General features: G+C 38.6%; 1 protein-coding gene and 1 long non-coding RNA gene across 8 annotated transcripts; one reads left to right on the plus strand and one right to left on the minus strand.

Annotated features, from left to right (window-relative positions):
• Positions 1 to 335: 335 nt before the first annotated feature.
• On the minus strand, positions 336 to 16,194 carry MGST1 (microsomal glutathione S-transferase 1). Of its 7 annotated transcripts, none has more exons than XM_086713998.1 (5): positions 16,026 to 16,194; positions 13,035 to 13,145; positions 9,883 to 10,029; positions 7,566 to 7,660; positions 336 to 941 (listed from the first exon to the last, which is right to left on the minus strand). In XM_086713998.1, exons 3-5 carry the CDS (start codon positions 10,006 to 10,008, stop codon positions 695 to 697), a joined length of 468 nt encoding a protein of 155 aa, XP_086570124.1. In that variant the 5' UTR covers positions 10,009 to 10,029; positions 13,035 to 13,145; positions 16,026 to 16,194; the 3' UTR covers positions 336 to 694. The 7 variants fall into 7 exon arrangements, with proteins under 7 accessions (XP_086570124.1, XP_086570122.1, XP_086570121.1 ...); XM_086713996.1 differs by having other exon boundaries at positions 13,030 to 13,145; XM_086713995.1 differs by having other exon boundaries at positions 15,995 to 16,127.
• Positions 16,166 to 23,779, plus strand: LOC147579299 (uncharacterized). The gene is made up of 2 exons (XR_015253792.1): positions 16,166 to 17,203; positions 23,601 to 23,779. It is a non-coding gene; the product is annotated as an uncharacterized LOC147579299 (long non-coding RNA).
• Positions 23,780 to 24,718: the final 939 nt, after the last annotated feature.

Here is a 24,718-nt window from a genome sequence, read left to right on the forward strand (position 1 = left end):
AATCAGGGAAATTTAGATATGAATTATATATAACATTATTATATTAATGTTAAATTTCTTGTGTGTGATCATGATATTGCACTTATTTGGAGATTGTCTTATTCATAGGAGATCCATGTTGAAGTATTTAGAAGTGAAGTATCATGATTTCTGCAACCTACTTTGAAATGATTCAGAAAAAAAACATTGAGAGAGTGAAAGCAAGTAAGAAAAATGTTAACAGTTGGTAAACTTGGGTGAAACATATATAAAGGAGCATTGTACTACTTTTCCACTTTCCTGTAGGTTTAAAACTTTTGAAAATATAAGATGGGAAAAATTAAACCAAATTAAACTATTCTTCAAATTCTTTATTTCGTATGTCTGTTTCAGCAATATTGCGATACAGGGGTATCATACATACACTCACCCTTTTTATAGATTTAAAATATTAAATGTTGAATGAATGTTACAAATTATAATCTGAATTATCACAAGGCACTTAAATAGGAAATCAAAAGACTTAAGAATTGTGTTAAAATTTCAGTACAAGCATAAGAATAAAGGATATTGGTCATGTTAATATTCAGGCTGTTTGCCCCATCTAAATTTCTCTGCTCCCCTCCCACTTAAAATCTAAAAAAAAAAAAATCATCATAAATTGGAAGTACAGAATTCTTAGAAAATAACTGGATGATGAGTTGTAGGATTCTCCTTACAGGTACAATCTACTCTTTAGCAACCTGTAAGCCATTGAAAAAGTAACTCCATAGCCAAGAAAGAAAGCCAAAGCACGATTTGGCTGGGGAAGGGGTGTCAAATACGCGACTGTGTGGTAGATCCGTGCTCCAACAAAGAGTCTGAAGTGCAGGATGGCTGTAGAGAGATCTGGACCACTCAAGGAATACAGAAGGCCAATACCAAGAAATGGCACAATGTTTTCAAGGTCATTCAGGTGAGCTCTGTGGGAAATTAGCAAAACACTACTTTCAAAATCAGTAGACATATATTCATTTTTCCATTTCTTTTAAAACTAAATGGATTTTTTAAAATGCGTATTTATTTCATTTTTGTTTAAATTGCCTTGCTCTTTAACCATCTGGCTTTTATTTAACATATCATTATTTTTGTTTCTACTATTAGTGTATCTCAACATATAATAACGAAGACACTTTGCACTTTCAGGAATATCAGTCTTAAAGCTCTTTTATATTACCCCAATAGAAGCAGTGACAGTGATACACACACAATAATGTCTCAGTGAATGCTTTGTTCATGCACTGGGGCCAGAAGGGAAGCCATCTAGTTCAACTCCTAGCCCATGCATCAGTCCCTTAGCAGAATCCCCAGTGAGTATCACCTAGACTTGATTAAGCACTCTGAGGGAAAGGGGATTCTCTGCCTTTGAAAGTAGTATATTCTAAACATCTCTCCTTTCCCTATATACCAAAGCCAAGCCTTCCTTCTTTTCCTTTTGAATGGTACCCTTTATTTCTCCAGCTGCTCTGATTACCTTGCAACTTTCCTTTTATCTTGTATTGAATGTATGTATGGCCTCAAATTCTTTCCAGAACATGGTGAGAGAGGATTAAATAAACACATATGTAAAATGTTTTCTAATCATCACTGATTTCTGTCTCCCCAAATGCAAGTAACTTACTTTAAGCCATTCATTTATCTTAACATTTCCAAGACATATTACTTTATGTTTTTAATTATTTGTCCCACATGTCATCGATATCAATTTTTTCAGTATTGCATACTGAAAGCATACTTCATTTCACTTCATTTGTAGCCCCACTCAGTCCCTGACATTGGATTTACATGTGGAAATTTACATATTTCTATACTAATAGAAATAGCTTTACATGTGGAAGTAATGAAAAGAAAAAAAAAGTCAAGGTTAAAAATGAAATGGGGAGATTCCGGAAAATCTTTATCTGCAAAGTATCTCCAATGGCGAATTGTTACTAGAAACTTTTTGGTGGGGTCGATAAAGTCTCAAAAATTACAACAGGAAACCCGACAGTCTTTCTTGGAGACTCTTTCTCCTGTCTCCACACTGAAAACCCAGTGTCTGATCACCAGGGGGCGCTGTGCACACAGTCGCTGCATCTCTAAGGAAGGATACTGACTCCTTTCAGAACTAAGGTCAATGGTTATTGACAACCTGACTAGAAGATCAGCTTCAATAATGGCTTTCTCCTCTAGAAGTACAATGGGCATGGGGGGTGGGAATGGGAAGGGAAAGTGGGGAAGAATCTAAAATCTCATAATAAAATATCTTTTATTAAGCTTTCACACATGACACTTGGATCCTCCCTTCAAACTTACTAATGCTATTGAGAGTCTAATTGTTATCACTTTCAAGTCCCGGGCAATGTTATGAGTATAGGGTCATGATTAGCATCATGGATGTGATTACCTTCTCTAGAAGGGAGGTACAAAAAGGTAAAGACAAAGTTTTAAACTGCTTACTGTCTTTTTGGTGGTTTTAGTAACTCCACAAAGCACTACTCACCTTTTCTAAAGTTTATTCTTTTTCACCATAACACTTATAATTTTCTGATACAGTTTGAAATTTTCACATTGATTCTCTGTCCTGAAACTATTTTAGATCCACACGCTTGACACAGTCCATTTTTAAGACTGGCTGATTTACTCTGCAGGACTGCTAACTTAACAAATATATAACTAAGTGAAGCAGAGGCTAAAATTTTATTCACGCTATCTAGCACAGACTTCTTAGAAGAAAACATTCTTGTTTAATAAATAACTTGGGATTGAATTTTTGCATAAGAAAAAAATGTGAATTTCATTTTGATACTGGTAGAACAAGAGAATGCATGGGGCAAAAGCAGAGCCTGCAAAATGATGTCCTGCTGGACATCATCCAAAGCAAAGAAGGTACAGTGCAACTTCCCAGGGAGAGGCCGCTGAAGGACACCGTCAGAGCTCTGTCTAACCTACAACTTGAAATGTTTGCGTTGCCGTAACGTGACTCAATTTAGTCAAGTCTATTTTAGCCACATTTCTTAAGTTGGTTTGTCGAGAGTTGAGGAAAGAGCCAAGTTTATGCTAGTCTCACAAAATGTAGACAATGGAAACATGCACAAATGTAGGGACCAGACTGACAGGGAATCTGCAGAAATCTTGGGAGAGGTTTCAGACTCTCACTGGGAATCAAAAATGTGATAATGTAAGTATGATCTAGATCCTAAAGGGACTAGAGGCTCTAACTGATACCTGAATTACAGAAGTAAATTTTTCTTATTTCAGTATCCATTTCATTCTTCATATTCACCAAACAGAAGTGGTGCCATCAGCTATACTCATGATGTTTCCTATCTTAACTATTCGCCACAAAACTAACTATCTGTATGTTTGAGTATGGTTGTGAAAACACTTCATTGTTTCTTTAATTTTATATAAGTTTACTTATTCCTTGAAATGTACCTAGAATTGCACCATGTGTGGATGAGCATTAGAAAATACTAGATGTGGGGCGCTTGGGTAGCTCAGTCAATTAAGCATCCGACTTCAGCTCAGGTCATGACCTTGTGGTTTGTGAGCCTCAGCCCTGTGTTAGGCTCTGTGCTGACAGCTCAGAGCCTGAAGCCTGCTTCAGATTCAGTGTATCCCTCTCTCTGTCCCTTCCCTGCTCATGCTCTGTATCTCTCTCTCTCAAAAATAAATAAACATTAAAAAAAAGAGAAAAGAATACACTAAATGAGAAATTGATATATAACTTTGATGTTTCAGTGTTAGGACACGGTAATTAATAGATCAGTAATAGAATCCCAACAACAACAAAAATTCTGTGGGTGAAAAAGGGACAGCCAAGATGGTGACACAGGAGGCTCCTGAACTCCCTCCCTTCCACAGCCACATCAAATGTAGAGCTCCACACAAAGTAATTACATCTGAAAGAAATCCAGAAAACAACTGCGTGACTCCTAGACATTGAACAATACCCATCTTTAAGGCTGAGACACAGTCTTGCCATAAACCCTACCCCCAGCTTACTGTCACACAACTGAGAGGGAATTTCCAACTCCCAGCTTCTTCCTGAGGAGGAGTGGGTTTGGACTTCACATTTAGTGCCCAAACATTTAAGACTCTCACCCCAGGACAGAACCCCCAAAATATCTTGCTCTGAAAATTACTGAGGATTGCATCTCAAAGACCCACGAGACTTACAACAAATAAAATAGAGAAGTTAAGGGATGTACAAGACTTGTGTGTCAGCACAGAGGGAGCAGGCAAAATTGTCCATCTCCCAGTCTTTCTCTTAAAGGTCTGCAACTACATACTTTGAAATCTACTGCCTAAGCATCAGCATGCTTGTATCTAGGTTCAGTCTTTGATCCTTTGTAGAAACCAGGGAAGCTGGCGGATACTTCCCTGGCCTTCTCTCTCTAGCTTGATCCCAGTCACCACTATCTCCCTGGAAGGAGTTTATACACATGTATGCACTCCAACCTTTATGGCTGCAGTCCTAGGGAGGGGTCCCTGGGTCACCTGGCCCTGATCAGCACTAACAGTCATGAGTTAGTTAGTTAGATTTTATTCCCACAAAACATAGCAAACAAAGAATCAGTTCTCCACAAGCTCAAGCAGTCACTTCGACTATCTGTTCACATGGCTATACACAGGCCCAGCACAGATGGAGTTGACAAAAATGCCCAAACCCCAGTGTCTCCTTAGAAGGGGCATAACTACATACTTTCCCAGCTGTTACTTAAATGTCCAGCTTCCAATTAGCCTATATTTAAATGTTGACTGTGATCCTCCCTTTGGAACACTTGACAAATCTTGACATACCTTGAACTATTGGGAGCCAGTAAAAACAAAGATGGCAGCTTGGACTGTCACGAAGGTCTGAGAGACAACAGGGCTCAGGCTAGGATAATTGACAAGGTTCATTTCCTACATGACACCACTCTGTCAAGACTGAGAGAAGTGGTTGTTCTAATGCACAGAAACCAACACAGTGCCAAAGAAGACGAAAAAACAGAAGAATATGTTTCAAACCAAAGAACAAGATAAATCTACAGGAACAGATCTTAATGAAACAGAAATAACTAGATTTACTTAATACAGAGTTCAAAATAATGATCATAAGATGCTCACTAAGGCCAGGAGAGAAATGCATGAACAAAGCGAGATTTACAACAGAAATAGAAAATATTAAAAAGTGCCTAAAAGAAAACACAGAGCAGAATACAGTAACTGAATTTAAAAATTCAATAGAGTGGTTCATCAACAGACTAGATCAAGTAGAATAAAGGATCAGTAAACTTGAAGACATAGCAGTGGAATTCATCCAATTATAGGCACAAAAAGAAAAAAAATAATGAAAAAGTAAATATAGTTTATGGAACTTATGGAATATAATTAAAAAGATTAATTGTATGTATGTATGTATGTATGTATGTATGTATGTATTATGGAGGTCCCAGAAGTAGAAGAGGGTGAAAAGGGGGCAGAAAGCTTAGCCCAAAAAATAATGGTTAACACCTTCCCTAACCTGGAGAAATAAACAGATATCCAGATACAGGAACCTCAGAAACTACAAAAAAATATGAATCCAAAGAAACCCACGCTGAAACACATTATAAGTAAATTACCAAAAGTTAAAGACAGGAGAGACTCTTAAAACCAGCAAGAGAAAAGCAGGTTGTTTTATACAAAGGAACCCTATAAGACTATCAGAATATTTTTTACCAGAAACTACAAGGCAGAAGGGAGTAGATGATATATTCTACCGTTTTAAAAGAAAAAGAAAAAAAAAAAAAACAACAATAAAAAACCTGCCATCAGGAATCCTATACCTGACAAAGTTGTCCTTCAGATTGAAGAAGAGATAAGAGTTTTCCAAATAAAAGCTGAAAGTGTTCATCACCACTAAAGCAGCTAGAAATATTAAAGGGTGTTCTTTAAGCTGAAACAAAAGGACAGCAATTAGTAAGAAGAAAATGTATGAAAGTATAAAACTCATCAGTAAAAGCAAATATAATTAAATTCAAAATATACTAATGTAATGATGGTGGGTAAATCACATAACTCTAGTATAAAGACTAAAAGACAGGCACCTGGGTGGCTCAGTCGGTTAAGCGACCGACTTCAGCTCAGGTCATTATCTCATGGTCTGTAGGTTTGAGCCCCACATCGGGCTCTGTGCTGACAGCTCAGAGCCTGGACCGTGCTTCGGATTCTGTGTCTCCCTCTTCCTCTTCCCCTCCCCTGCTCGTGCTCTGTCTCTCTCTCTCTCTCTCTCTTTCAAAATTAAACACTAAAAAAAAATTAAAAAAGAAAAGACTAAAAGACGAAAGTAGTATAAATAACTATAACAAAAGATACAGAATGAATGGATAAAAAAAAAACAAGATAAAACTAGATGCTGCCTACAAGAGACTCATTTCTGCTTTAAGGACACAAAGACTGAAAGTGAAGGGATGGAAAAAGATATTCCATGGAAATGGAACACAAAAGAGAGCAGGAATAGCTACACTTATATCAGACAAAACAGGCTTCAAGCTAAAGATTATAAGAGATAAAGAAAGCCATTATATAATGATGAAGGAGGTCAATTCATCCAGAGGATATAACATTAGTAAATATTTATACACCTATCATAGAAGCATCTAAATATATAAAGCAAATATTAACAGACCAAAAGGGAGAAATGACAATATAGTAATAATAGTAGGGGATTTTAATACCCCACTTTCAACAATGGATAGATCATCCAGGAACACCTGGATGCTTTAAGTATATTATAGATCTAAGTATATTAATTATCTATCTATATATAGATATGTATATGTATATATATTTTAATTATATTAGGAACCTGTGTGAATGGTATCTTGGCTTATTGTTTTTCATTGTTTATTGAATTCTCAGTGCATTAAACATAATACCTACAAAGGACAGAGAGAAAGAAGGGCAAGATTTCCCATGTTCATATTCTGAGTCTTATTTTTTCAATTTTTATTTATTTATCTTGAGAGAGGGCTAGAGAGTGAGTGAGTGTGTATGAGACGAGGAGGGGCAGAGAGAGAGAGAGAGAGAGAGAGAGAGAGAGAGAGAGAGACGGAGGGAGAATCCCAAGCAGGCTCCATGCTGTCAGTGCAGAGCCCGACATGGGCTCCATGTCACAAACAGTGAGATCATGACCTGAGCCAAAATTGAGTCAGACACTTAACTGACTGAGTCACCCACCCACATTTCGAGTCTTATGCAAAAGTATCTTCAACCTTTCACACAAGCTGACACTCTCAACTCTAGAGAAAGATGACAAAACACAAGAATCTACTATCCTCATTTTACCTCCTACCTGTAACTACTTTCGAAAAATCCCTACACAGAACAAAGTTATTAACCCCAACAAAGTAGGAAATTGGCAACATGTACAATTGCAGTGAGAGTTGGAGACTTCTACATCCCAATTTTCCATAATTATTATATGGACTATATAAGATGACTGCTTTTCCCTCTTCTTAGGACCCTCAACATCTCACTGAGCTCCTTGACCAAAACTCTTTGATAAAATAGATAATTTCAGGAGGCAGTGTGTTTACCTTCGCACACGTTCCACTTTGTCATCTGTCCGAAGATATTTCTTGGCATTTTCTCCTTTGCCAAACCCTGCACAGTCTTCTGGGTTGGCAAAAACCTATTCCAAATACCAAGGAATAAAAAACGCTGTTCAAATACCAAATAACAGGTGAGTATTCTACCTGATAAGTTATTTGGATTTTAACAGAAGAAATACAGGCATCCAGATTGGCCCTTCGGAAAAAATTCAGAGCTCAAGCACAGGTAAGGGTCTATACTTTAAATCTTCATTTTTATTAACAGTCCAAAATGTTTTTAAAGAAAAGCATAAATAGGGACTTAAATAAAACCAATGTATAAAAATAGCAAAAAGGAACCAAAAAGGGAAAAGAGCATAATTTTAAGTTATCATTGACTATTATTATGGTGAATTGGCATTTTTTTTCACAGTGATGTTGATATAACTTCTCTCAAGGGTATTAACATTTCCAACTGACTGGTTCATAGGAAAGTTGTAAGTTTACCAGCCAAGGATGTTAGAGAACGGGCAAGAAACATAAAAGAGTGAGAGGCGGGAAATGTATTTTGTACTTTGTTAGGATATGTGTATCTCTTTTCTTTTGCTGAATTAACACTTTGGGTTCAAAAATACAGTGAAATATAAGAAGTTGAATTGCATTCCTATAAAGGACATGTTCTATGGCATATATTCATTTATTTCTTCCTGCAATGATTATGCTCTTTGATATGATTTCCCCATCCCTTGAAACTTGAAAAATGCATTTAAGAAATATTTAAGTATGCTCCACTGCTTAATAATTCAAAGCAAAGAAAAACATGAACTACAAAATTAGCCTAATTTACACTTAGAAATCCATAAATATTATAATATTTTTCTTAATATGATACAAACATTTATTTCAGATTAAGATGTTGAAGAGAACTGATGAGAAAGGACATGATACAGGATCAGCTCTTGAAGTCAGCTCTGTCTGGCACACACTAGATGTTCAGTAAACATGTTTCAAACAAGTAAACAAATGTATTACAATGACAAGTGCATGAGATTTGAGTTTAAAGCAGTCTGAATTAGAATCTCAGCATCACCCTTTATTGGTGCATAACGTCTCTGATCTTCAGTTCCTCAACTGTAAAATGGGGGGGCTAACCCTCATTTCCCGTGATAATATGAACGATGATGTAAAATGATCCTGTGATTTCACACATACCAAGAGCACCACACGGCTACATATCATTGGTATTCCACAAATCTGAGTTCCTTTCTCCTTTCCTGATAAGACGGGGAACATTTCTGCTATGCTGCGTGCCATGTTTCTAGAGGACACTGTGGAGCTGGTGGTAGGCAACTACCTTACTGCTTGCTGCTCTAACACCTGGACCTATTAGAGCCTTAAACGTGTCTGTGTATGCCCGTGTTAAAATGTAAATCTCCTTGGGAAGGAATTATACCTCAAGACAGTAACAGGGAAATATCTTAAGGATGACTGTGAGCTCTGGACAAAAGCAAGTCTCTGGGCAAAAACTCAGGACAGGCACTCCTAGAGAAATAGGTGTTTCCAGGAAGTAGTTGCTGACGAGGGACGACACCAATGAAAATAGTTTCTGTGTCAAGGTAGCTTTGCTCTACCCCCCTTACTGTGTTAGAAACCCTGCTTGAGTACAGGATATATGTTCCAAAATCTTTCTAATACCTTCCCCAACCCTCCATTTTAGGAAAAAAATCACATTCTTATAATGCTGGGCAGAAATAGCATCTACTTAAGAAGTTGGAACTACACAAAATTCAAATGTCTTGTCCCAGTCATAAAAGACTCTATTGATAATCATAAGAACTTAATTCTGTCCCCAAAGGTATATCCTTCTCCTGTCATAGAACTGAAGACACCAGTTAACTGTCTGGAAAATGACTATTTTCTAAACTCTAGCAGGCAAAATTAACTCCAAAATTATAGAACGTTTCCTTGAAAACTTTGATACTACAGGAATCTCATATACTAATATGAGGAACATACAGGAATCTCAGGAATCTCATACACTAAGAAGCATGGAATCTGCTTATAGAATGCAGGAATCTCATATACTAAGCAGCATGACAAAAGGTAAAAGCCACAATGAAAACAACCACTTAGTCGTTTCCAGGAGAAAGTGCCTGTTCCATAAATATATCAGATGCATCTGTACCAAATGACTGCATAATGCATTTGCAATATTAAACAATGTGCCATTGGGCTTTACCAAAAAAAAAAAAAAAGTAAATTAAGAAAATTGTTTCCCCAAATTTCAAGTCTTAAAGGAAAATATCGCCCCTAAATGTCTTACCTTTCTTGTCAATCTAAAGAATGCAGTTGCAGTACTCATAAACATCATTTTTGAAAGAATAATCGTTGTATAGGAAGCAAAGGCCATGAATACTTCATTTTCCATAAGCTCAGTGAGGTCAACCATTTTTCAATTTTGGTCTGGAATCTTAAAAATATTTTAGACAAGATAGGAAAAGCAGACATAAATACCCCAAATAACTTGACAGTCACATAATGTTCTTACATTGCAGCATTAACTATATTGTTCTTAAAAAAGGATCTTAGGTTTATTCACAGAAGAAATCATCTCTTTTTCAATTTCAAAATAAATAGTATCAGGTTGTTTTCTAGTTCTATAACATTAAGCCTGAAGATATCAAAAAGGCATGGAGCGAAAATGAAAATGTAGGGGTATGAGAAGCAAAGATAAATGGGCAAAATTCTATAAAGAGAGACTAAAATCATATTTCTGCATCAAACTGCAAGCTGGACCCAAAAGACCAGAGTTCATGGACTGATCTCATTAGAAACATCAAATTATATACATAGTAGCACCATTAATGTTTGATTGGGAATGCCTAAATTCTAATACATGTCCTGCTTTAGAAACCCAGCTTATAGCTTTTTGCCATTTCAATAGTGTTTAGGATCCCAGGCTACAAGATTTGAATTCCAGTCCCACCATTTGGTTAACTTTGGTTCAGAGATTCGACCTCTCTGAAACGAAATTCTTCATTTATAAGATAGCAATAGTAATGGCTCCTAACTTACTGGTTTGTTGCCAGGATTTAATTGAGATAGCATGTGGAATAAATTTATACTTAGCACAGCACCTGGCCCATGAAACACCCTCAGTAAGGTTTATTATATTGTTATGATCATCATTATCAGCATGATTATGGTCATCATCAATACCAACACAAGTGAAGAAGGGGAAGCAGGATATTAGAAACAAAATGCTAGGCAAATGCAAAGTAAGGAATTGGCATTGATGGTACTTTCATAGAAGGAATAAGGGAAGAAAGATTATCTTTAATTTTTTAAATTTAATTTAATTTATTCTATTTTATATTATTTTTGAGAAAGAGAGCGAGCACACGAGTGAGGAGGGGCAGAGAAAGAAGGGGACAGAGGATCCTTAACGACAGCAGGGAGCATGACTTGGGGCTCGAACTCATGAACCGTGAGATCATGACCTGAGCCAAAGCCAGACGTTCAACTGACTGAGCCACCAGATGCCCCAGGAAGATTATCTTTATATAAGTCTTCAGGTTACTTCACATTGCAATGAATGTTACTGTCTGGAGTTGGAAGTATAATTGGGAATGTACTCAGAAGGAGTAGACTGGTGATACTGAAGTCAAAGTGGGTAGGGATTAAGTAAAGCTTCAAATTTAAATTTCCTACCCTGTCCGGTAGCCATTCTCTTTAATGTCCTCTCATTCTATGATCAGCCCTGCTATCTGCTTCTTCTATCTTGTCCACATAAACACACATCTTTTCTCATATCCACCCTTGGCATGTAGTACTGTCTCATACGCAATGTCCACTCCTGCCTTTAAAACTCAACCCCTGAATGCCACCTTCTTAGAGTGACATCTATCAAATTCTGATCATTCTATCCATCTACCAATAATCTATAAATTTATATCTCTTCTTATACTGTGTTACTGGTCATCCTGTGTCTACGCATTGCTGTTAGTGTGATCGAAACAACATACATATACGCTTAATTTTGTAAGAGCTCACTAGGTGTCCAATTCTGTCATGTACTTTATATGCATTATTTAATCTTTGTAACTATACCATTACAGTCCTTATAACTATATCCATTTCATAGATGAAGAAAATGTGACTCCAAGATGTTAAGCAGCCAAGTTAGGACACAAACCCATGCCTACGACTTCATATCTTGTACACTAACTACACTGTACTATCTTCTTCAAGAGACTGCAAACTGCTGGGGTGCCTGGGTGGCTCAGTCAGTTAAGCACCCAACTTCAGCTCAGGTCATGATCTTGCAGTTCACGAGTTTGAGCCCCGTGTGGGGCTCTGCGCTGACAGCTCAGAACCCGAAGCCTGCTTGGGATTCTCTCTCTGCCCCTCCTCTGCTCACACTCTATCTCTCTCAAAAATAAAAAAAAGAGAGACTGCAAACTGTTTAATTCTCATTCAACTAACATTGTTGAATCCCTGCTCTGTGGCCAGCTGGCACATCTTACATCTGTTATCTTGTTTCCTCTTCCAATGACGCTACAGGGTAGGTACTATTATTCCCATTTTTCAGGTAAAGAAACCAAAGCTTCCCAAGTAACCCCTGTTTTACAAGGTAGGCTGAAAAGGTACTTTGGATTTAAGCAAACAGAAACTATATGTCCCCATTTAAGAAACAAAACCAAATACATACAATAAACTAATCCACCTCCACAGGTCAGTAGTCTTGAAAGCACAGAATGTTATATAAGCTCTCAGTGCAAGACAATACTTTTAGTGCCATTTAACGTATCTGATCTTGTTCCACTAGTGGGGGCAGGGGTGGGGAGGAAGTCATGAATAAACTGCACTATCCCTCAGAGTTCATGTAATTAGCTTAATAAGGGATCCCTAAGCCTCTGGACAGAGATCTGAAGAAACATAGCAGGAATGTTAATTTTAAAAAATTGAGAAAAGTTTATCAAGCAGGATTGTTGTTATTTAACAATAATTTTACATCTAAAACAGTTTCTGTAGGTCTCTACGAATGTTTGCAGAATGAAATTTATTTAGCAGTGGAATGCCCAGAGAATGGTCTTCCCTTTGTGAAAACTGGTATTGAAAAAGTAGAGGGGTGCCTGGGTGGCTCAGTTAAGCGTCCGACTTCGGCTCAGGTCATAATCCCACAGCTCGTGGGTCCGAGTCCCTCATCCAGCTCCGTGCTGACAGCTCAGAGCCTGGAGCCTGCTTCAGATTCTGTGTCTCCCTCTCTCTCTGCCCCTCCCCAGCTCGCACTCTCTCTCAAAAATAAATAAACATGAAAAAAAAATTTTTTTTTAAGAAAAAGTAGAGAAAAAGTGGAAGCTTTCCAGAACAGCTGGTGGTAAAAGCACACAAAGATGTCAGCAGTTGGAGGAAAAGGGCAATGAGAGGTTTTTTTTCTTTAAATGTGAACAACACATTGGAAGTGCACCTCACACAAAGTTTTTCCAACACAGAGAATGTGGCTGAACTCCTCAGGTCTGTGGCTTGGGGAAATGGGCCAATGCCAAGCTTCTGATTTCATACCACAAACCACCTCTCAGAGACCTGAGGGCCAGGTGAGGAATAATGAAGGTAAGACATTAAGAAATAGAGAAGGGATTCATGGCATGGAATAAAATGATGCTGGACTAGACTTCTTTTCAAAGCTGATTTGTCAGTAAGTTGCCTTGAGCCCACGTCATGGCTGGACACTGTAGTCAAAATGCAATTACTGAAAGGTTTTTACTAGAAAAGGTTGCCAGGAGGGAGGAGAGCAATATAGTAGTACTAATAATTAAAAGAGTAAAATGTTAGGTGTTTTGAGTATTCTAGGAGTGAGGTACAAATCATCGAAGAAAAGACAAAACATGCAAGTTGGTTATGAATTATGGAAAATAAAATATTACGGGGCGCCTGGGTGCTTTAGTTGGTTAAGCCTCTGACTCTTGATTTCGGATCAAGTCATTATCTTACAACTTATGGGATTAGGCCCTACATTGGGGTCTGCATTGTCAGTGCAGGCCCTGCTTGGGATTCTCTCTCTCCTTCTCTCTGTCCCTTCCCCACTCTCTATCTCAAAATAAATAAATAAACATTAAAAAAAGAAAATAAAATATTACAATGATGTCATATTTGTATAGTGTACTGTTCCTTTCATTGTCCATCATGGGTCAGCACAGCAGAGAATACCTCCATCATTTTTGCCAGAGAGTAGGGCTCAGTCCCCTAAGGTGGAGGTGACTGCTTCTCCTCTGAAGGGACAAGGAGAAGAGTGTTGAGCACACAGAGACTCTGGAACTAGACTAGAGTCCAGGTGAATTAGATTCTGCCACTTACTGGTGGGGATTTAACTTCTCGGGGACTTACCTCTCCTGTATAATGAGGTTAATACTTCCTTTCTCACGGGATTCTTGTGAGTGTCAAATGAGTAAAGTCTGAAGACCTTGGAAAAGTACTCGGACCTGGTAAGTGCTATATAAGCATTTGGTAAATAAGTTCCTACTTTGGTACTGTCCTAGGCACTGAGGAGATCATTTTAGAGTTTTCAAAAAGCTTTTATATGATGTCACCTGATCTAGAAAACTCTAAGGTAGTCGGAGCAAGTAATATTTGTCTCTGCTTTTAAGGTATAAGGAAACCGAGGCCTGGAGAGGTAGAGTGAGTAATCTGACCCAAATTCACAGTAGAGGGACCAAGACTAGAATCCAGTTTTCTTAAGTGTTCAGCTCATCATGGGCTATCCACCATCAGGGCTAAGAATTCTAGACTACTTTGGTTTTCTGGGAGCCTTTTTCTGCCCAATCTCATCTTCCTACCTTGCCCTCCCCACCCAGCACCATGCCTACCCCCACTGTATCTATTACAGTTGAGTCTATCTCTCAACTATGGACTATTCCTCTTGTCTTTACAGGCTCTTGGCCAAAAAAGGACAAAGTTCTTATTTATGGTGGCCTTGTCACATCAATATTGCGAAACACACAAAAAATCTGGGCACACATCTCCGGAGCCATGACTCTGCAACTTTTCACCTTCTAAAACAAATAGAACGCTACCACAAGATAAAGAAAAAAGATGATTCAATGGCCTTTTTGCTGGTTATCAATTCTAGAATTTCTGGGCGGGTTGAGGCGACTGCAGCCCTGGCCTCCTATACTTCAGAACCCAGGTGCCGGGAGGAAAATGCTGAGGGATCTGAGTGGATGTGAGGTAAGGCTGTTCTCAGGGGCCAGTGCTGACCTCCCTTCCCAGCCTCAGTGACTAATCGAGTCCTCTCTCAAACAAACCCTTAGAAAAACTGTACTTGTCCACCACAGAGCAATATTCAAATCTGGGCTATTTGTCATTTTAGAAAATGACCAAAGGTGGTCAACGAACACACATAGTCCTCTTATTTTGGAAACAGGACAGGACCACAAACCCTATTATAATCTAAGCTAACTCCCAGGGCAGGAAGCCGCCAGGGGAGGCAAAAGGTGTGTGTAGCTTGGTTCTAAGGCCCTAAGAACTCTAGTCTTACATGGCTGAAAGGCTGTAACCTGAGGGTCTGGGGGAATTTTCCATCTGCCGTACAACAATGCTTGATTACAACCCACTTGGCATTCCCTTGGAGAGAAAACAGGCAGAAGGCAAAGGAGAAAATAAGAGTGCCCAGACTACCAAGAGGCCTTGGGACTATTTCAAAGGAAACAAGGAGATGGGAGATTTACATGCACCCTTCTCTCCACTGCCCCAGTCCAGTGATAGCAATACTGTCTGAGGCCTCAACTCCCAAATCAGAGTTTCCCACGGCTTCTGCCTCTGGACTGGGGAGCTGGCTACAATATTACAAAGTTTAACCTATGTCCTCCTGCACTTTGCCGCTGCTGTGGCCGTTGTGGTTATCTCATTATCATTAGACTTGCTGGTGTTTTTCTTGCCTGTGAAAGTGAACCACGAGGAGGAGCAAGTTTTTCCTGTATTTCCGGAGGTGGGAAAGCCAACTTGGCCCAGGGCTGCAGGAATTCACACTCTCAGGGTGAACAGACGTTGCTTCAACGGTAGCACCTTCACATATGACTACAACTTGCACCTCCTTTTTATTCTCCCTAAGTTCCGGGGGGCCCATTCAAAGTGGACGTTCCTCTGGCTTGAGAATAAAACATGAGGAACGCACCACTTAAACTCAAGAAAGACTGACTCTCTCAAGTTTCTTTCCCGGAGTTTGACAAAGGGGAAAACTTACCTACAAGGGAGGAGGGTCTCAGCTCCCTTTCGGAGGTGACAGATTGAAAAGCCAGCGCGTAGCAGCTAAATGGAGCCAAGGAGTTTCACGCGGGCAAAGACCACTCCAGCCCACACCCGCCTCCTGCAAGGCTCCTGCCCGCCCACCACCCTCTCGGTGCCCTCTCCTTCCGCATCCCCTGCCCGGCACGTACAGTGAATCCGAGTAGGAATCCAGCCACAAACCTGTCCCCAGCGGGCGTGTCGCGCTGCCACCGCGGGGCGTTCACAGCGCGGGCAGACGGGACAGCAGGCAGGCCCCCTGCCCACTCTGCTAATTTCCTGGTACTCGCGCTGCAGCTCCAGAAGCAGGACTCCCAGCCCTGAGAAGCACCTCCCCCAAATCACCCGATTGTTGTGCGAGGGAGGAACCGTGGCCCACGCGTTCCCCGCTGGGACCTCCTCCGCTGAGCTCCAGCTCTCGGGTCGAAGCCCTGCCCCCCCCCCGCCCCCCGCGCTGTGTCCCCTATTCAGGGGGGTGGGGTGTGAGCGGTTAGTATAGGACCTTGGTCTGCTCGGACTTTTCCAATGTGGAAGTGGAAAGCAAGGAAAAGGCAGGTGAGTCCTAGTTAGCTGAAAACAGTTTTTAAAGGTTTTACTGTAGCGTTTTGAAAGTTTTAAAGCTTTATAGAAGATTTAAATCTCTGAGGGAGAAAACAAAACCTGATTAGAAATCATTGATAAAATTGCCTTCCAGTGAACTTCGCTTTGCCTGAGCACGTGGCAAGGCAAAAGCTGGCAGGGACACGATATAACATTTAGTAAAGAGCACCTATAGTCTTCCAAATCTGGGATCCCAAGCAACTTGCTTCCTCACTCTGTCCCCTCTTGCTCAGGGTCCAAACTGGATTTAGAGGAGATTATATTGGATCAGTTGATTACACAATCAGCTTAGTACGGTTTTTCAGGGACATTTAGGGAGTATTTTAGGGAGGCATGGTTATTCTAACGTCAATATCTAGATTAGGGATATTTCCAAGCTTCCTAGTCCCCACAAAAATATTTATGGATCTAGCTTCCCTGGTTTTATCTAAAACCATTTAAGGATTTATGTTTGCAATCTATGTTACTTCTCTCCTGGTAATACTTCTCACACATTTACCACCTGCTGTGTAGTATACTGCCTTTTCTTTTTCTTTTTTCTTTTTTTTTCATCCTAATTTTACCTACTTCAGGTTCTAAGGAGTGCCCTCAGGACTCGCTGTCCAGGATTTGATGGACAAGTCCTTGTTCTACCAAAAAGGGAAGTAAGACTTACCAGTTTGCTCTAGGAAGCAGAAATTAATCACAAGCCTGAGAACAACTTCTGTACAAGCATCTCAGTAGGAGTATTTGGGAATCTAGCATCAGTGCTTCATTTTCAGGTCTGCATCTTTGAAAATTATACTTGTTTACTTATCTCAGTAAAGGGTTCTGGAACCTGTCTATAACACTAACAGGAGCAGGACGGACTTTGAGATGAATTCTCGCCATAGGAGGTTAGTACTCTTTTCATCTTTTGCGAGGTGATACAGCCCAAACCATAATATTACAGACAAAGGCACAGAGAGCTATTACTGAGTAACTTTATCTCTAGAATTCCAGTTGAGCAGTTCTAACATGTTTTTGAAAAGAAAGGAGCAAAAGGAGCACCTGACTCATCTGATGCTCTAATTATAAAATGTATCCAAACTTAACTAATCAATGAAGAAACCGTGAGCTCCTGCTATCAATAAACCATGAGCAATTATTGCCTGTTATATATATGACACTGTCTTTAGTACAATGTCAACCCTTGGCACTAATTAATTTAATTCAAAAGCCATTTATGAAGTGAATTCAAAGCACTTCGCTTGATGCTAAAATCTGAAACTAAGATAAATAGCATCAGATAATTTTGCTCAAGGAGTTTATAATCTAGAAAACAAAGACAATGGCCAAAAATGTAAGAAGGTGACCAAACTTGAGGAAGAAAATATTTCCGTTTAGAAATGAGAATGATAATTGGGGTATGAACTAGGGCAATAAAGAATTGACACCTTTGGGGCGCCTAGGTGGCTCAGTCGGTTAAGCTTCCAACTTTGGCTCAGGTCCTAATCTCATGGCTCATGGGTTTGAGTCCCCCTCATGTTCTGCACTAATATCTCAGAGCCTGCAATCTGCTTCCTATTCTATGTGTGTGTGTGTCTCTCTCTGCCCCTCCCCTACTCACAAATATACACATTTGTGAAAATAAATAAACATTTAAAAAATGAAAATAAAGTTTTTATCCAATTTGTTTTACCTTGGGTAAAGGGAGGGGTTCAGACTTTGAACCCTTCTCTTCATCATTGTTTTAAGTCTATAATAAAATCTTTCAGGGAAGTCCTATCCAAGCTCCAGGACAAGTAATTCCCTAGTAAATATTAAAACAGTTTAAAAGGTCAGTGATTTGGGGGTGGGGAGAGCAGTGGTCATTCAGCACAGTAGCTGTCACAGCAAAGACAAAGGAAATCAAATCAGAAAGGTCTAGAAGAATAAAGCATTTGCAATCTTGCAGTTCTTGCCTTTTAAAAAATCCACAGAGGAGAAATATCAGAAAGGACTGACATCACTACAAGACATGGCTTACTGTAAGTGGAAGGGATCAGGTGCCCATCATTTCTTGTAATTATCTTAGATTTTTTTTTCTAAATCCACAGAAAACGTGTCCCTATAATCTGAAACTAAGGGGGCATATCCTTCTTGAAGATTGAGTAAACATGCCTGAGAACTTTTAAGAAAAGTGAAATAAAAATAAGCAACATTCTAAGCATACAAATTTTATTTTAGAATTATAATGTGCTTTTTAAAAGTATACTAGAGGGGTGGCTCAATCAGTTAAGCATCCCACTTCAGCTCAGGTCATGATCGACTCTTGATTTCAGCTGATGTCATTATCTCACCATTTGTGAGTTCAAGCCCTGTGTTAGGTTCTGCACTGATAGCTCGGAGCCTGGAGCCTGGATCATGTTCTGTGTCTCCCTCTCTCTCTGCCTCTCCCCTGCTCGTGTTCTCTCTCTCTCAAAAATAAATAAATAAACAATTAAAAAATAAATAAATAAAAGTATACTAGATTGTTTATTTCTTCCAACAATCCTGTAACAGAGTTCTTATTTTTTTATTTTTCCTACTATATATATATATATATATATATATATATATATATACACGTATATATACATATATACGTGTATATATATATATATATATATATATATATATATACTGTGAGATAATTCCAGAGCATTTTGGGTTTTACCAACTTCTGAAATAAACTCTGAATCTACTACCTACATAAGGTAAAAGTAGCTACAATGGGAGAAACAGGACTAAAGAATAACAAAACTCATGAAACTAATCAAGAGAATATGGCAAAGGTATAGGATAGGCAAGTAGGTCAAAAGAACGGAATACAGTCCAGAAATAGAATCACACTGAATCAGCCAATTGATTTCCAACAAGATGCCAAAGCAATTCAATGGAAAAAGGGATGTTTTCAACAAGTGGAGCTGTAACAACTAGACAGCCATATTTAAAAAAATAATGTACTTTAACTCTAGTTCACACCATACACAAAAATTAATTCAAGATGGATCATAGACTTAAAGACTAACACCATAAAACTTCTAGAAGAAAACAGGGAAATACCTTGGGGGTGAGCAAGAATTTCTTAGACCAGGCACAAAAAGCACTATCTATAAGAGAAGAAAAATTGATAAGGTGAACTTCATCAAAATTAAAATCTTCTAATCAAAAAATATCATTAAGAAAAATGAATAGGCAAGCTATAGGCTGGAAAAAAATATTCTCAAAACATTTATCTGATGAAGAACTTGTATGCAAAATATACAAAGAATACCTATAACAATAATTAAGAGACAGAAGTATACAATTAAAACTAGAAAAATGTGCAAGAGATTTAGATAGACAATTCACAAAAGAAGTTATATAAATGCCCAGGGTCATATACAAAGGTACCTGATGTCATTAGTATTCAGAGATATGCAAATCAAAACCACGATGAGATACTTCTTCCCAAACATTAGAACAGCAAGAATTAAAAAGACAGAGAAAATAAAATATTGATCACGGTGTGAAGCAAGTGAGATTTAAAAATTTTTTTTAATGTTTATTTATTTTTGAGAGAGAGAGGCAGACAGAGAGGAGCAGTAGAGAGAGGGAGACACAGAATCTGAAGCAGGCTCCAGGCACTGTGCTGTTAGCACAGAGCTCGACGCGGGGCTTGAACTCATGAACCATGAGATCATGACCTGAGCCAAAGTTGGATGCTTAACCGACTGAGCCACCCAGGTGCCCCAGCAAGTGAGATTTTTATAAATTGACTGTGAGAGTATAAAATGTAACACCCGCACTAGGAAAACTCTTGTAGTTTCTTATAATCATAGATCCAGGCTATAATCCAATAATTCCATGCTGAGGTATCATTCAACAGAAATGAGGACATATAGACACAAAAAGAATTGTTTAAGAATTTTTTTGCAGCTTTATTTATAACTGCTGAAACTTGGGGAAAATTAAATGTCCATCAGCAGAAGAATGGAAAACAAATTGTGGTAACATTCACATAAAAATACTAACTAGGTCAATATAAAAAAAATAAAAAGAAACAACTGACACACAGAAAAAAACACATTGGGGTGCCTGAGTGGCTCAGTCGATTAAGCATCCCACTTCAGCTCAGGTCATGATCTCATGGTTCACAAGTTCAGGTTCTAGCCCCATGTCAGTCTCTATGCTGTCTGCACGCAGCCCACGTCAGATCCTCTGTCCCCCTCTCTGCCCCTCCCCTGCTTGGGCATACTCTGTCTCTCTCTCTCTCAAAAATAAATAAACATTTAAAAAAAGAAAGCAAAATACAAAAGACTATATCCTGTAAAATTTTATTTATGTGAAATTCAAAGAAAAGGAAAGCTAATCTGTGACAATAGAAATGAGAAAAGTGGTTATTTGCAGTCGGATGGGGTACCAATTGACTGAAAAAGAACCTAAGAAAACTTTCTGGAGTGATGGAAATGTTCAGGATATCTACATGAGAGTACTCGTTTATCAAAACTCAATGAACTATACATGTAAAATCTATATACAAATTATATATAATTCTCTGTGTACAAATTATACTTCAATAACGAATTAATTTTTTAGGTTTTTAGTGTTTATATTTTTGAGAGAGAGACAGGGACAGAGCACAAGCAGGGGAGGGGCAGAGAGAGAGATAGACACAGAACTCGAAGCAGGCTCCAGACTCTGAGCTGTCAGCACAGAGACTGATGTGGGACTCACTCACAGACCATGAGATCATGACCTGAGCCGAAGTCAGATGCTAAACCTACCGAGCCACCCAGGCACCCCTCAATAACAAATTAATTTTTAAAAAAACTATGAATCTTGGGGCACCTGCGTGGCTTAGTCAGTTAAGTATCCAACTCTTGGTTTCAGCTCAAGCCATGATTTCATGGTTTGTCGGATTGAGCCCTACGTTGGGCTCTGTGCTGGCAGTGTGGAGCCAGCTTGGAATTCTCTCTCTCCCTGTCTCTCTGTCCCTCTCCCCTACTCGCACATGCATTCTCCCTCCCTCTCTCTCTTTCTCAAAAAAAAATAATAAACACTTTTTAAATTTATGAATTCTACAAAAGGCGGCAATGAGCTAAACGTAAAATAATTGCATTTTCACCTCTATCAGTTCCTTCTTAATATTGGTTTGAAAGTATTGAAGGAAAATGTAGGTAAATATGTTACAGAGGAAACTGTGAACTCCTTGTTTATTTCTGTGCTTCTCCCTCCTCCATAGAAACAGTAGGTATTGCTTGTTTTTCCCAGAAAAGGGATATTCTTAAGTGCAATTGTCTGCCAAGGATTAAGCAGGACATCATCCCTTTCACTGAAGCAGTCAAATAGCAACACCTAATCCCGCCAAGATTCTCTGGCAAATGTGGCCGGCAACATGGAGACATAATTCTTCATTTGTAGGATTAATGTTAACTTCTCCAGCACATACCGCTACACTCATTCATGGATGCTTCTATAAGTCCAGGGAAGGCATCCTGACACTCCAGTTTAGTTACGTAATTTAGGTTAATTTAACTAAGCCCTTCAGTGTAGGTGATATTTTGGAGACTTTAAAACACTGAATTCCCAGAAGCAAACCTGAAAATATTTCAACTTTAGAAAATAAGCACTATGCACCACTTGCTAATATCTCCGTAATTGCTCTTGCTTCTTTCACATCATATAAGCTTACTGACAGCAATAACCAGAATGTACTAATCCCATCATTTCTACCATGGAGCCTCTGTTACAAATATTAGAGCCTTCCATGTGCTGAGAGAAATCACTTGGCAAATCTCGTAGAGCCTACATTTTTTTCCTGCCAAACCTGTTTAAAAGTCTTCTTTTTCTCAGTTTTGATTTAGTAACTTTAGATCTCTGCATTATGTTGTGTTTTGCACGGAGCTATTGACTTCAGCTAAGGAACCGTGAACAATAATTATTTTGCATGACTAAGCTCTGGTACACCATTGTCAGACAGGCACTTTACGGTACCAGTAGTTTCAAAATTTAGAACAGAACTGTCAAACAAGCAAATGCCTACACCAAAGACTTCTATTTTCAAGTTACAGGCATGAGTTCTATGATGTGCGGTAATAGAGTGAATCTTTGTGCTCTTGTGAACGCTCCTGATTTGACAGTCCTAGAAACGAAAGCTGGTTTCTTTCTAGAACAGATATATCAGTGGTAGCAACAATACAAAGTTTCAAGCAAGTCTCAGGTATGGCATGAGTGCTGGAAACGGGAGACTCGGGCACTGAGATTATTAAATGCTAAGAAGTACTGTATTTATGATGAGCACAGAACAACATACCTCAAACTGGGAACATCTGATTTGGCTCATCTTAGTTGGACATCTTTCCAACCATTTCAGAAAACATTCATAGGGTTACCAGTTTATACGAACTAAAATTTTTATCCTAGAAATAATATAAATCTAATAGAAATGTTTCTCAACATTTTAAAAAAGCCCAAGAATGGAGCACATTACAGCAAATATTCATAGACAGGGACATAGATTTTGTATAAATTAAATGTATTTTACTCTTTCAGCACAGCCAGGTATGACCCATCAGGAACACAGGCCAAACAATTTCTGTTTAAAAGTTGACATTCTACCCTTTACACTTTTACAACACTTCAATTTTTTTCCAAAGGTCTTTTCTTCCACTGATAATTCGATTCTTAAAACAGCACTTTAGGACAAGTATTACCTTCTTGGCATAGATTTAAAAACTTAAGAACAGAGGTTAAATGACCTTGAAATGTGCTATGATCATTGAAAAAATAAAGGGAAGGATGGGGAACATGGATAAGATGCCTCTCAGATGCCTCTGTCTTTAAATATTTCCTTTTTATTGACCCAGGCCAGTGTTCAGGCTCTCTGAAATAAATTCATACTAATCTATTTTTGTTGATTTGTAAATCAGAATTCTTATATTAAATAAAAAGAGGAAGTTCTGCCTTCCCTTTGGCCAGACTAGTCCTACCTACATTACAATGTACTCCTTTTCTAAGTGGGAAACCAATGGAGAAATAACAAATTGTCCAGAACAAAGGAAATACTTCACCAGGTTGTAGTAACACTTGGAAAATGATCTCAGGTGCCCTTCAGGGGATACCTTCCACGTGACCACAGAAATATTACCACAATTTTTTAACTGGATTCTCCAATTTATCTTATGTCCCCACCAGTGTAGCCTACCCAGCTCTGCTTATTTGGACTTTCTGGAACACAGCTCTGATGAAGTCACTCTCCTATACAAGAAATTCAAGATAGGATTCAAGAAACAATGATTTCAACCGGCCTACCTTTCCAATCTCATCTGTAGGATGCATTATATTACAGTAAAAGTAAAATGTTGGGAAATGGACTGGACTTTCTTACCTCATTTGGTCAACTTCTGGGACATCTAAATCTTGATGTAATACGGAAATAAGTTGGACCTGCACCCAGCTATAATAGTAACCAAAGTAGCTTCTCTTTGAAAAAAGCATAAAGGACTCATTGGAAATTGCTAACGAGACATTTTGAAAATAGACAATAAATCTTAGTTATACATATGCGAAACTATAAAATTTGTCTTATGGAAAATTTTTAGGTTACTAAAACTCATGCCTTTCCTGACACCCTCAAAAGGAGGTGGCAACTAAAAAAGAGAGATTTTAAATAACTCTATAGAAGATAGAAGAGAGATAAAAAGAAAAAAGGGTTGCTAGAGCAGAAACTTTACAAACCAGAGCCAGTAGGTCAGCAGGAGCTATTGGAGAAAGGATTGAGAAGGGGATAGGTGGCTGGGGAAGAGAGGAGCTTCAGAAGAAGAACAGATGTGATCAATGAGGATTTTCATCAGGATTTCAGGCACAATGTGTAATGTAACCTTCCTTCTCTTTCATTCCCCATATAGTCCTTAGTAAAGTATCCAACTCTCTCCAAAGTCTTAGGGAGTTGATTTTCTTTGTGGAACTCCTAAGAGGTGCTGAGTTGGCCTCCAACAAACAGATTGAGAATGTAGAGGGCCCTTGAACACAGCCATATCTTGGTTAAACCACTAACGTACAATGAATATACAGCGACTCTGATGACAGTTCCAAGTCCTCCTTGGGGAGAAAATGGCAATCGTTGGATTCAATCACTCAATAACTGGCAATAAGTTGATCCAGAATGATTTTTCCCCCTATATATTCTACTCTACTTTTGTCCAGCAAAACCCATGCTGCATCTTGCTTTAGAAATTTTACTGTGATATATCTTGATCTTTACTTGGGCACTTGCCCCTAGTGCAGTCCATATATACAGAAATCTATTTATA

Source organism: Puma concolor, chromosome B4, assembly GCF_028749965.1.
Source record: "Puma concolor isolate L17-30 chromosome B4, mPumCon1.1.hap2, whole genome shotgun sequence".
Classification (NCBI taxonomy): Eukaryota; Metazoa; Chordata; class Mammalia; order Carnivora; family Felidae; genus Puma; species Puma concolor.

What these genes read in the sequence shown, in the direction of transcription:
- MGST1 (XM_086713998.1), bottom strand. Translation starts at nt 10,008, where the DNA reads ATGGTTGACCTCACTGAGCTTATGGAAAATGAAGTATTCATGGCCTTT. An exon ending in TCTTTAGATTGACAAGAAAG is followed by an intron (nt 7,661 to 9,882) that starts GTAAGACATTTA and finishes TATTTGGAATAG; the next exon opens with GTTTTTGCCAACCCAGAAGA. An exon ending in AAAGTGGAACGTGTGCGAAG is followed by an intron (nt 942 to 7,565) that starts GTAAACACACTG and finishes AATTTCCCACAG; the next exon opens with AGCTCACCTGAATGACCTTG.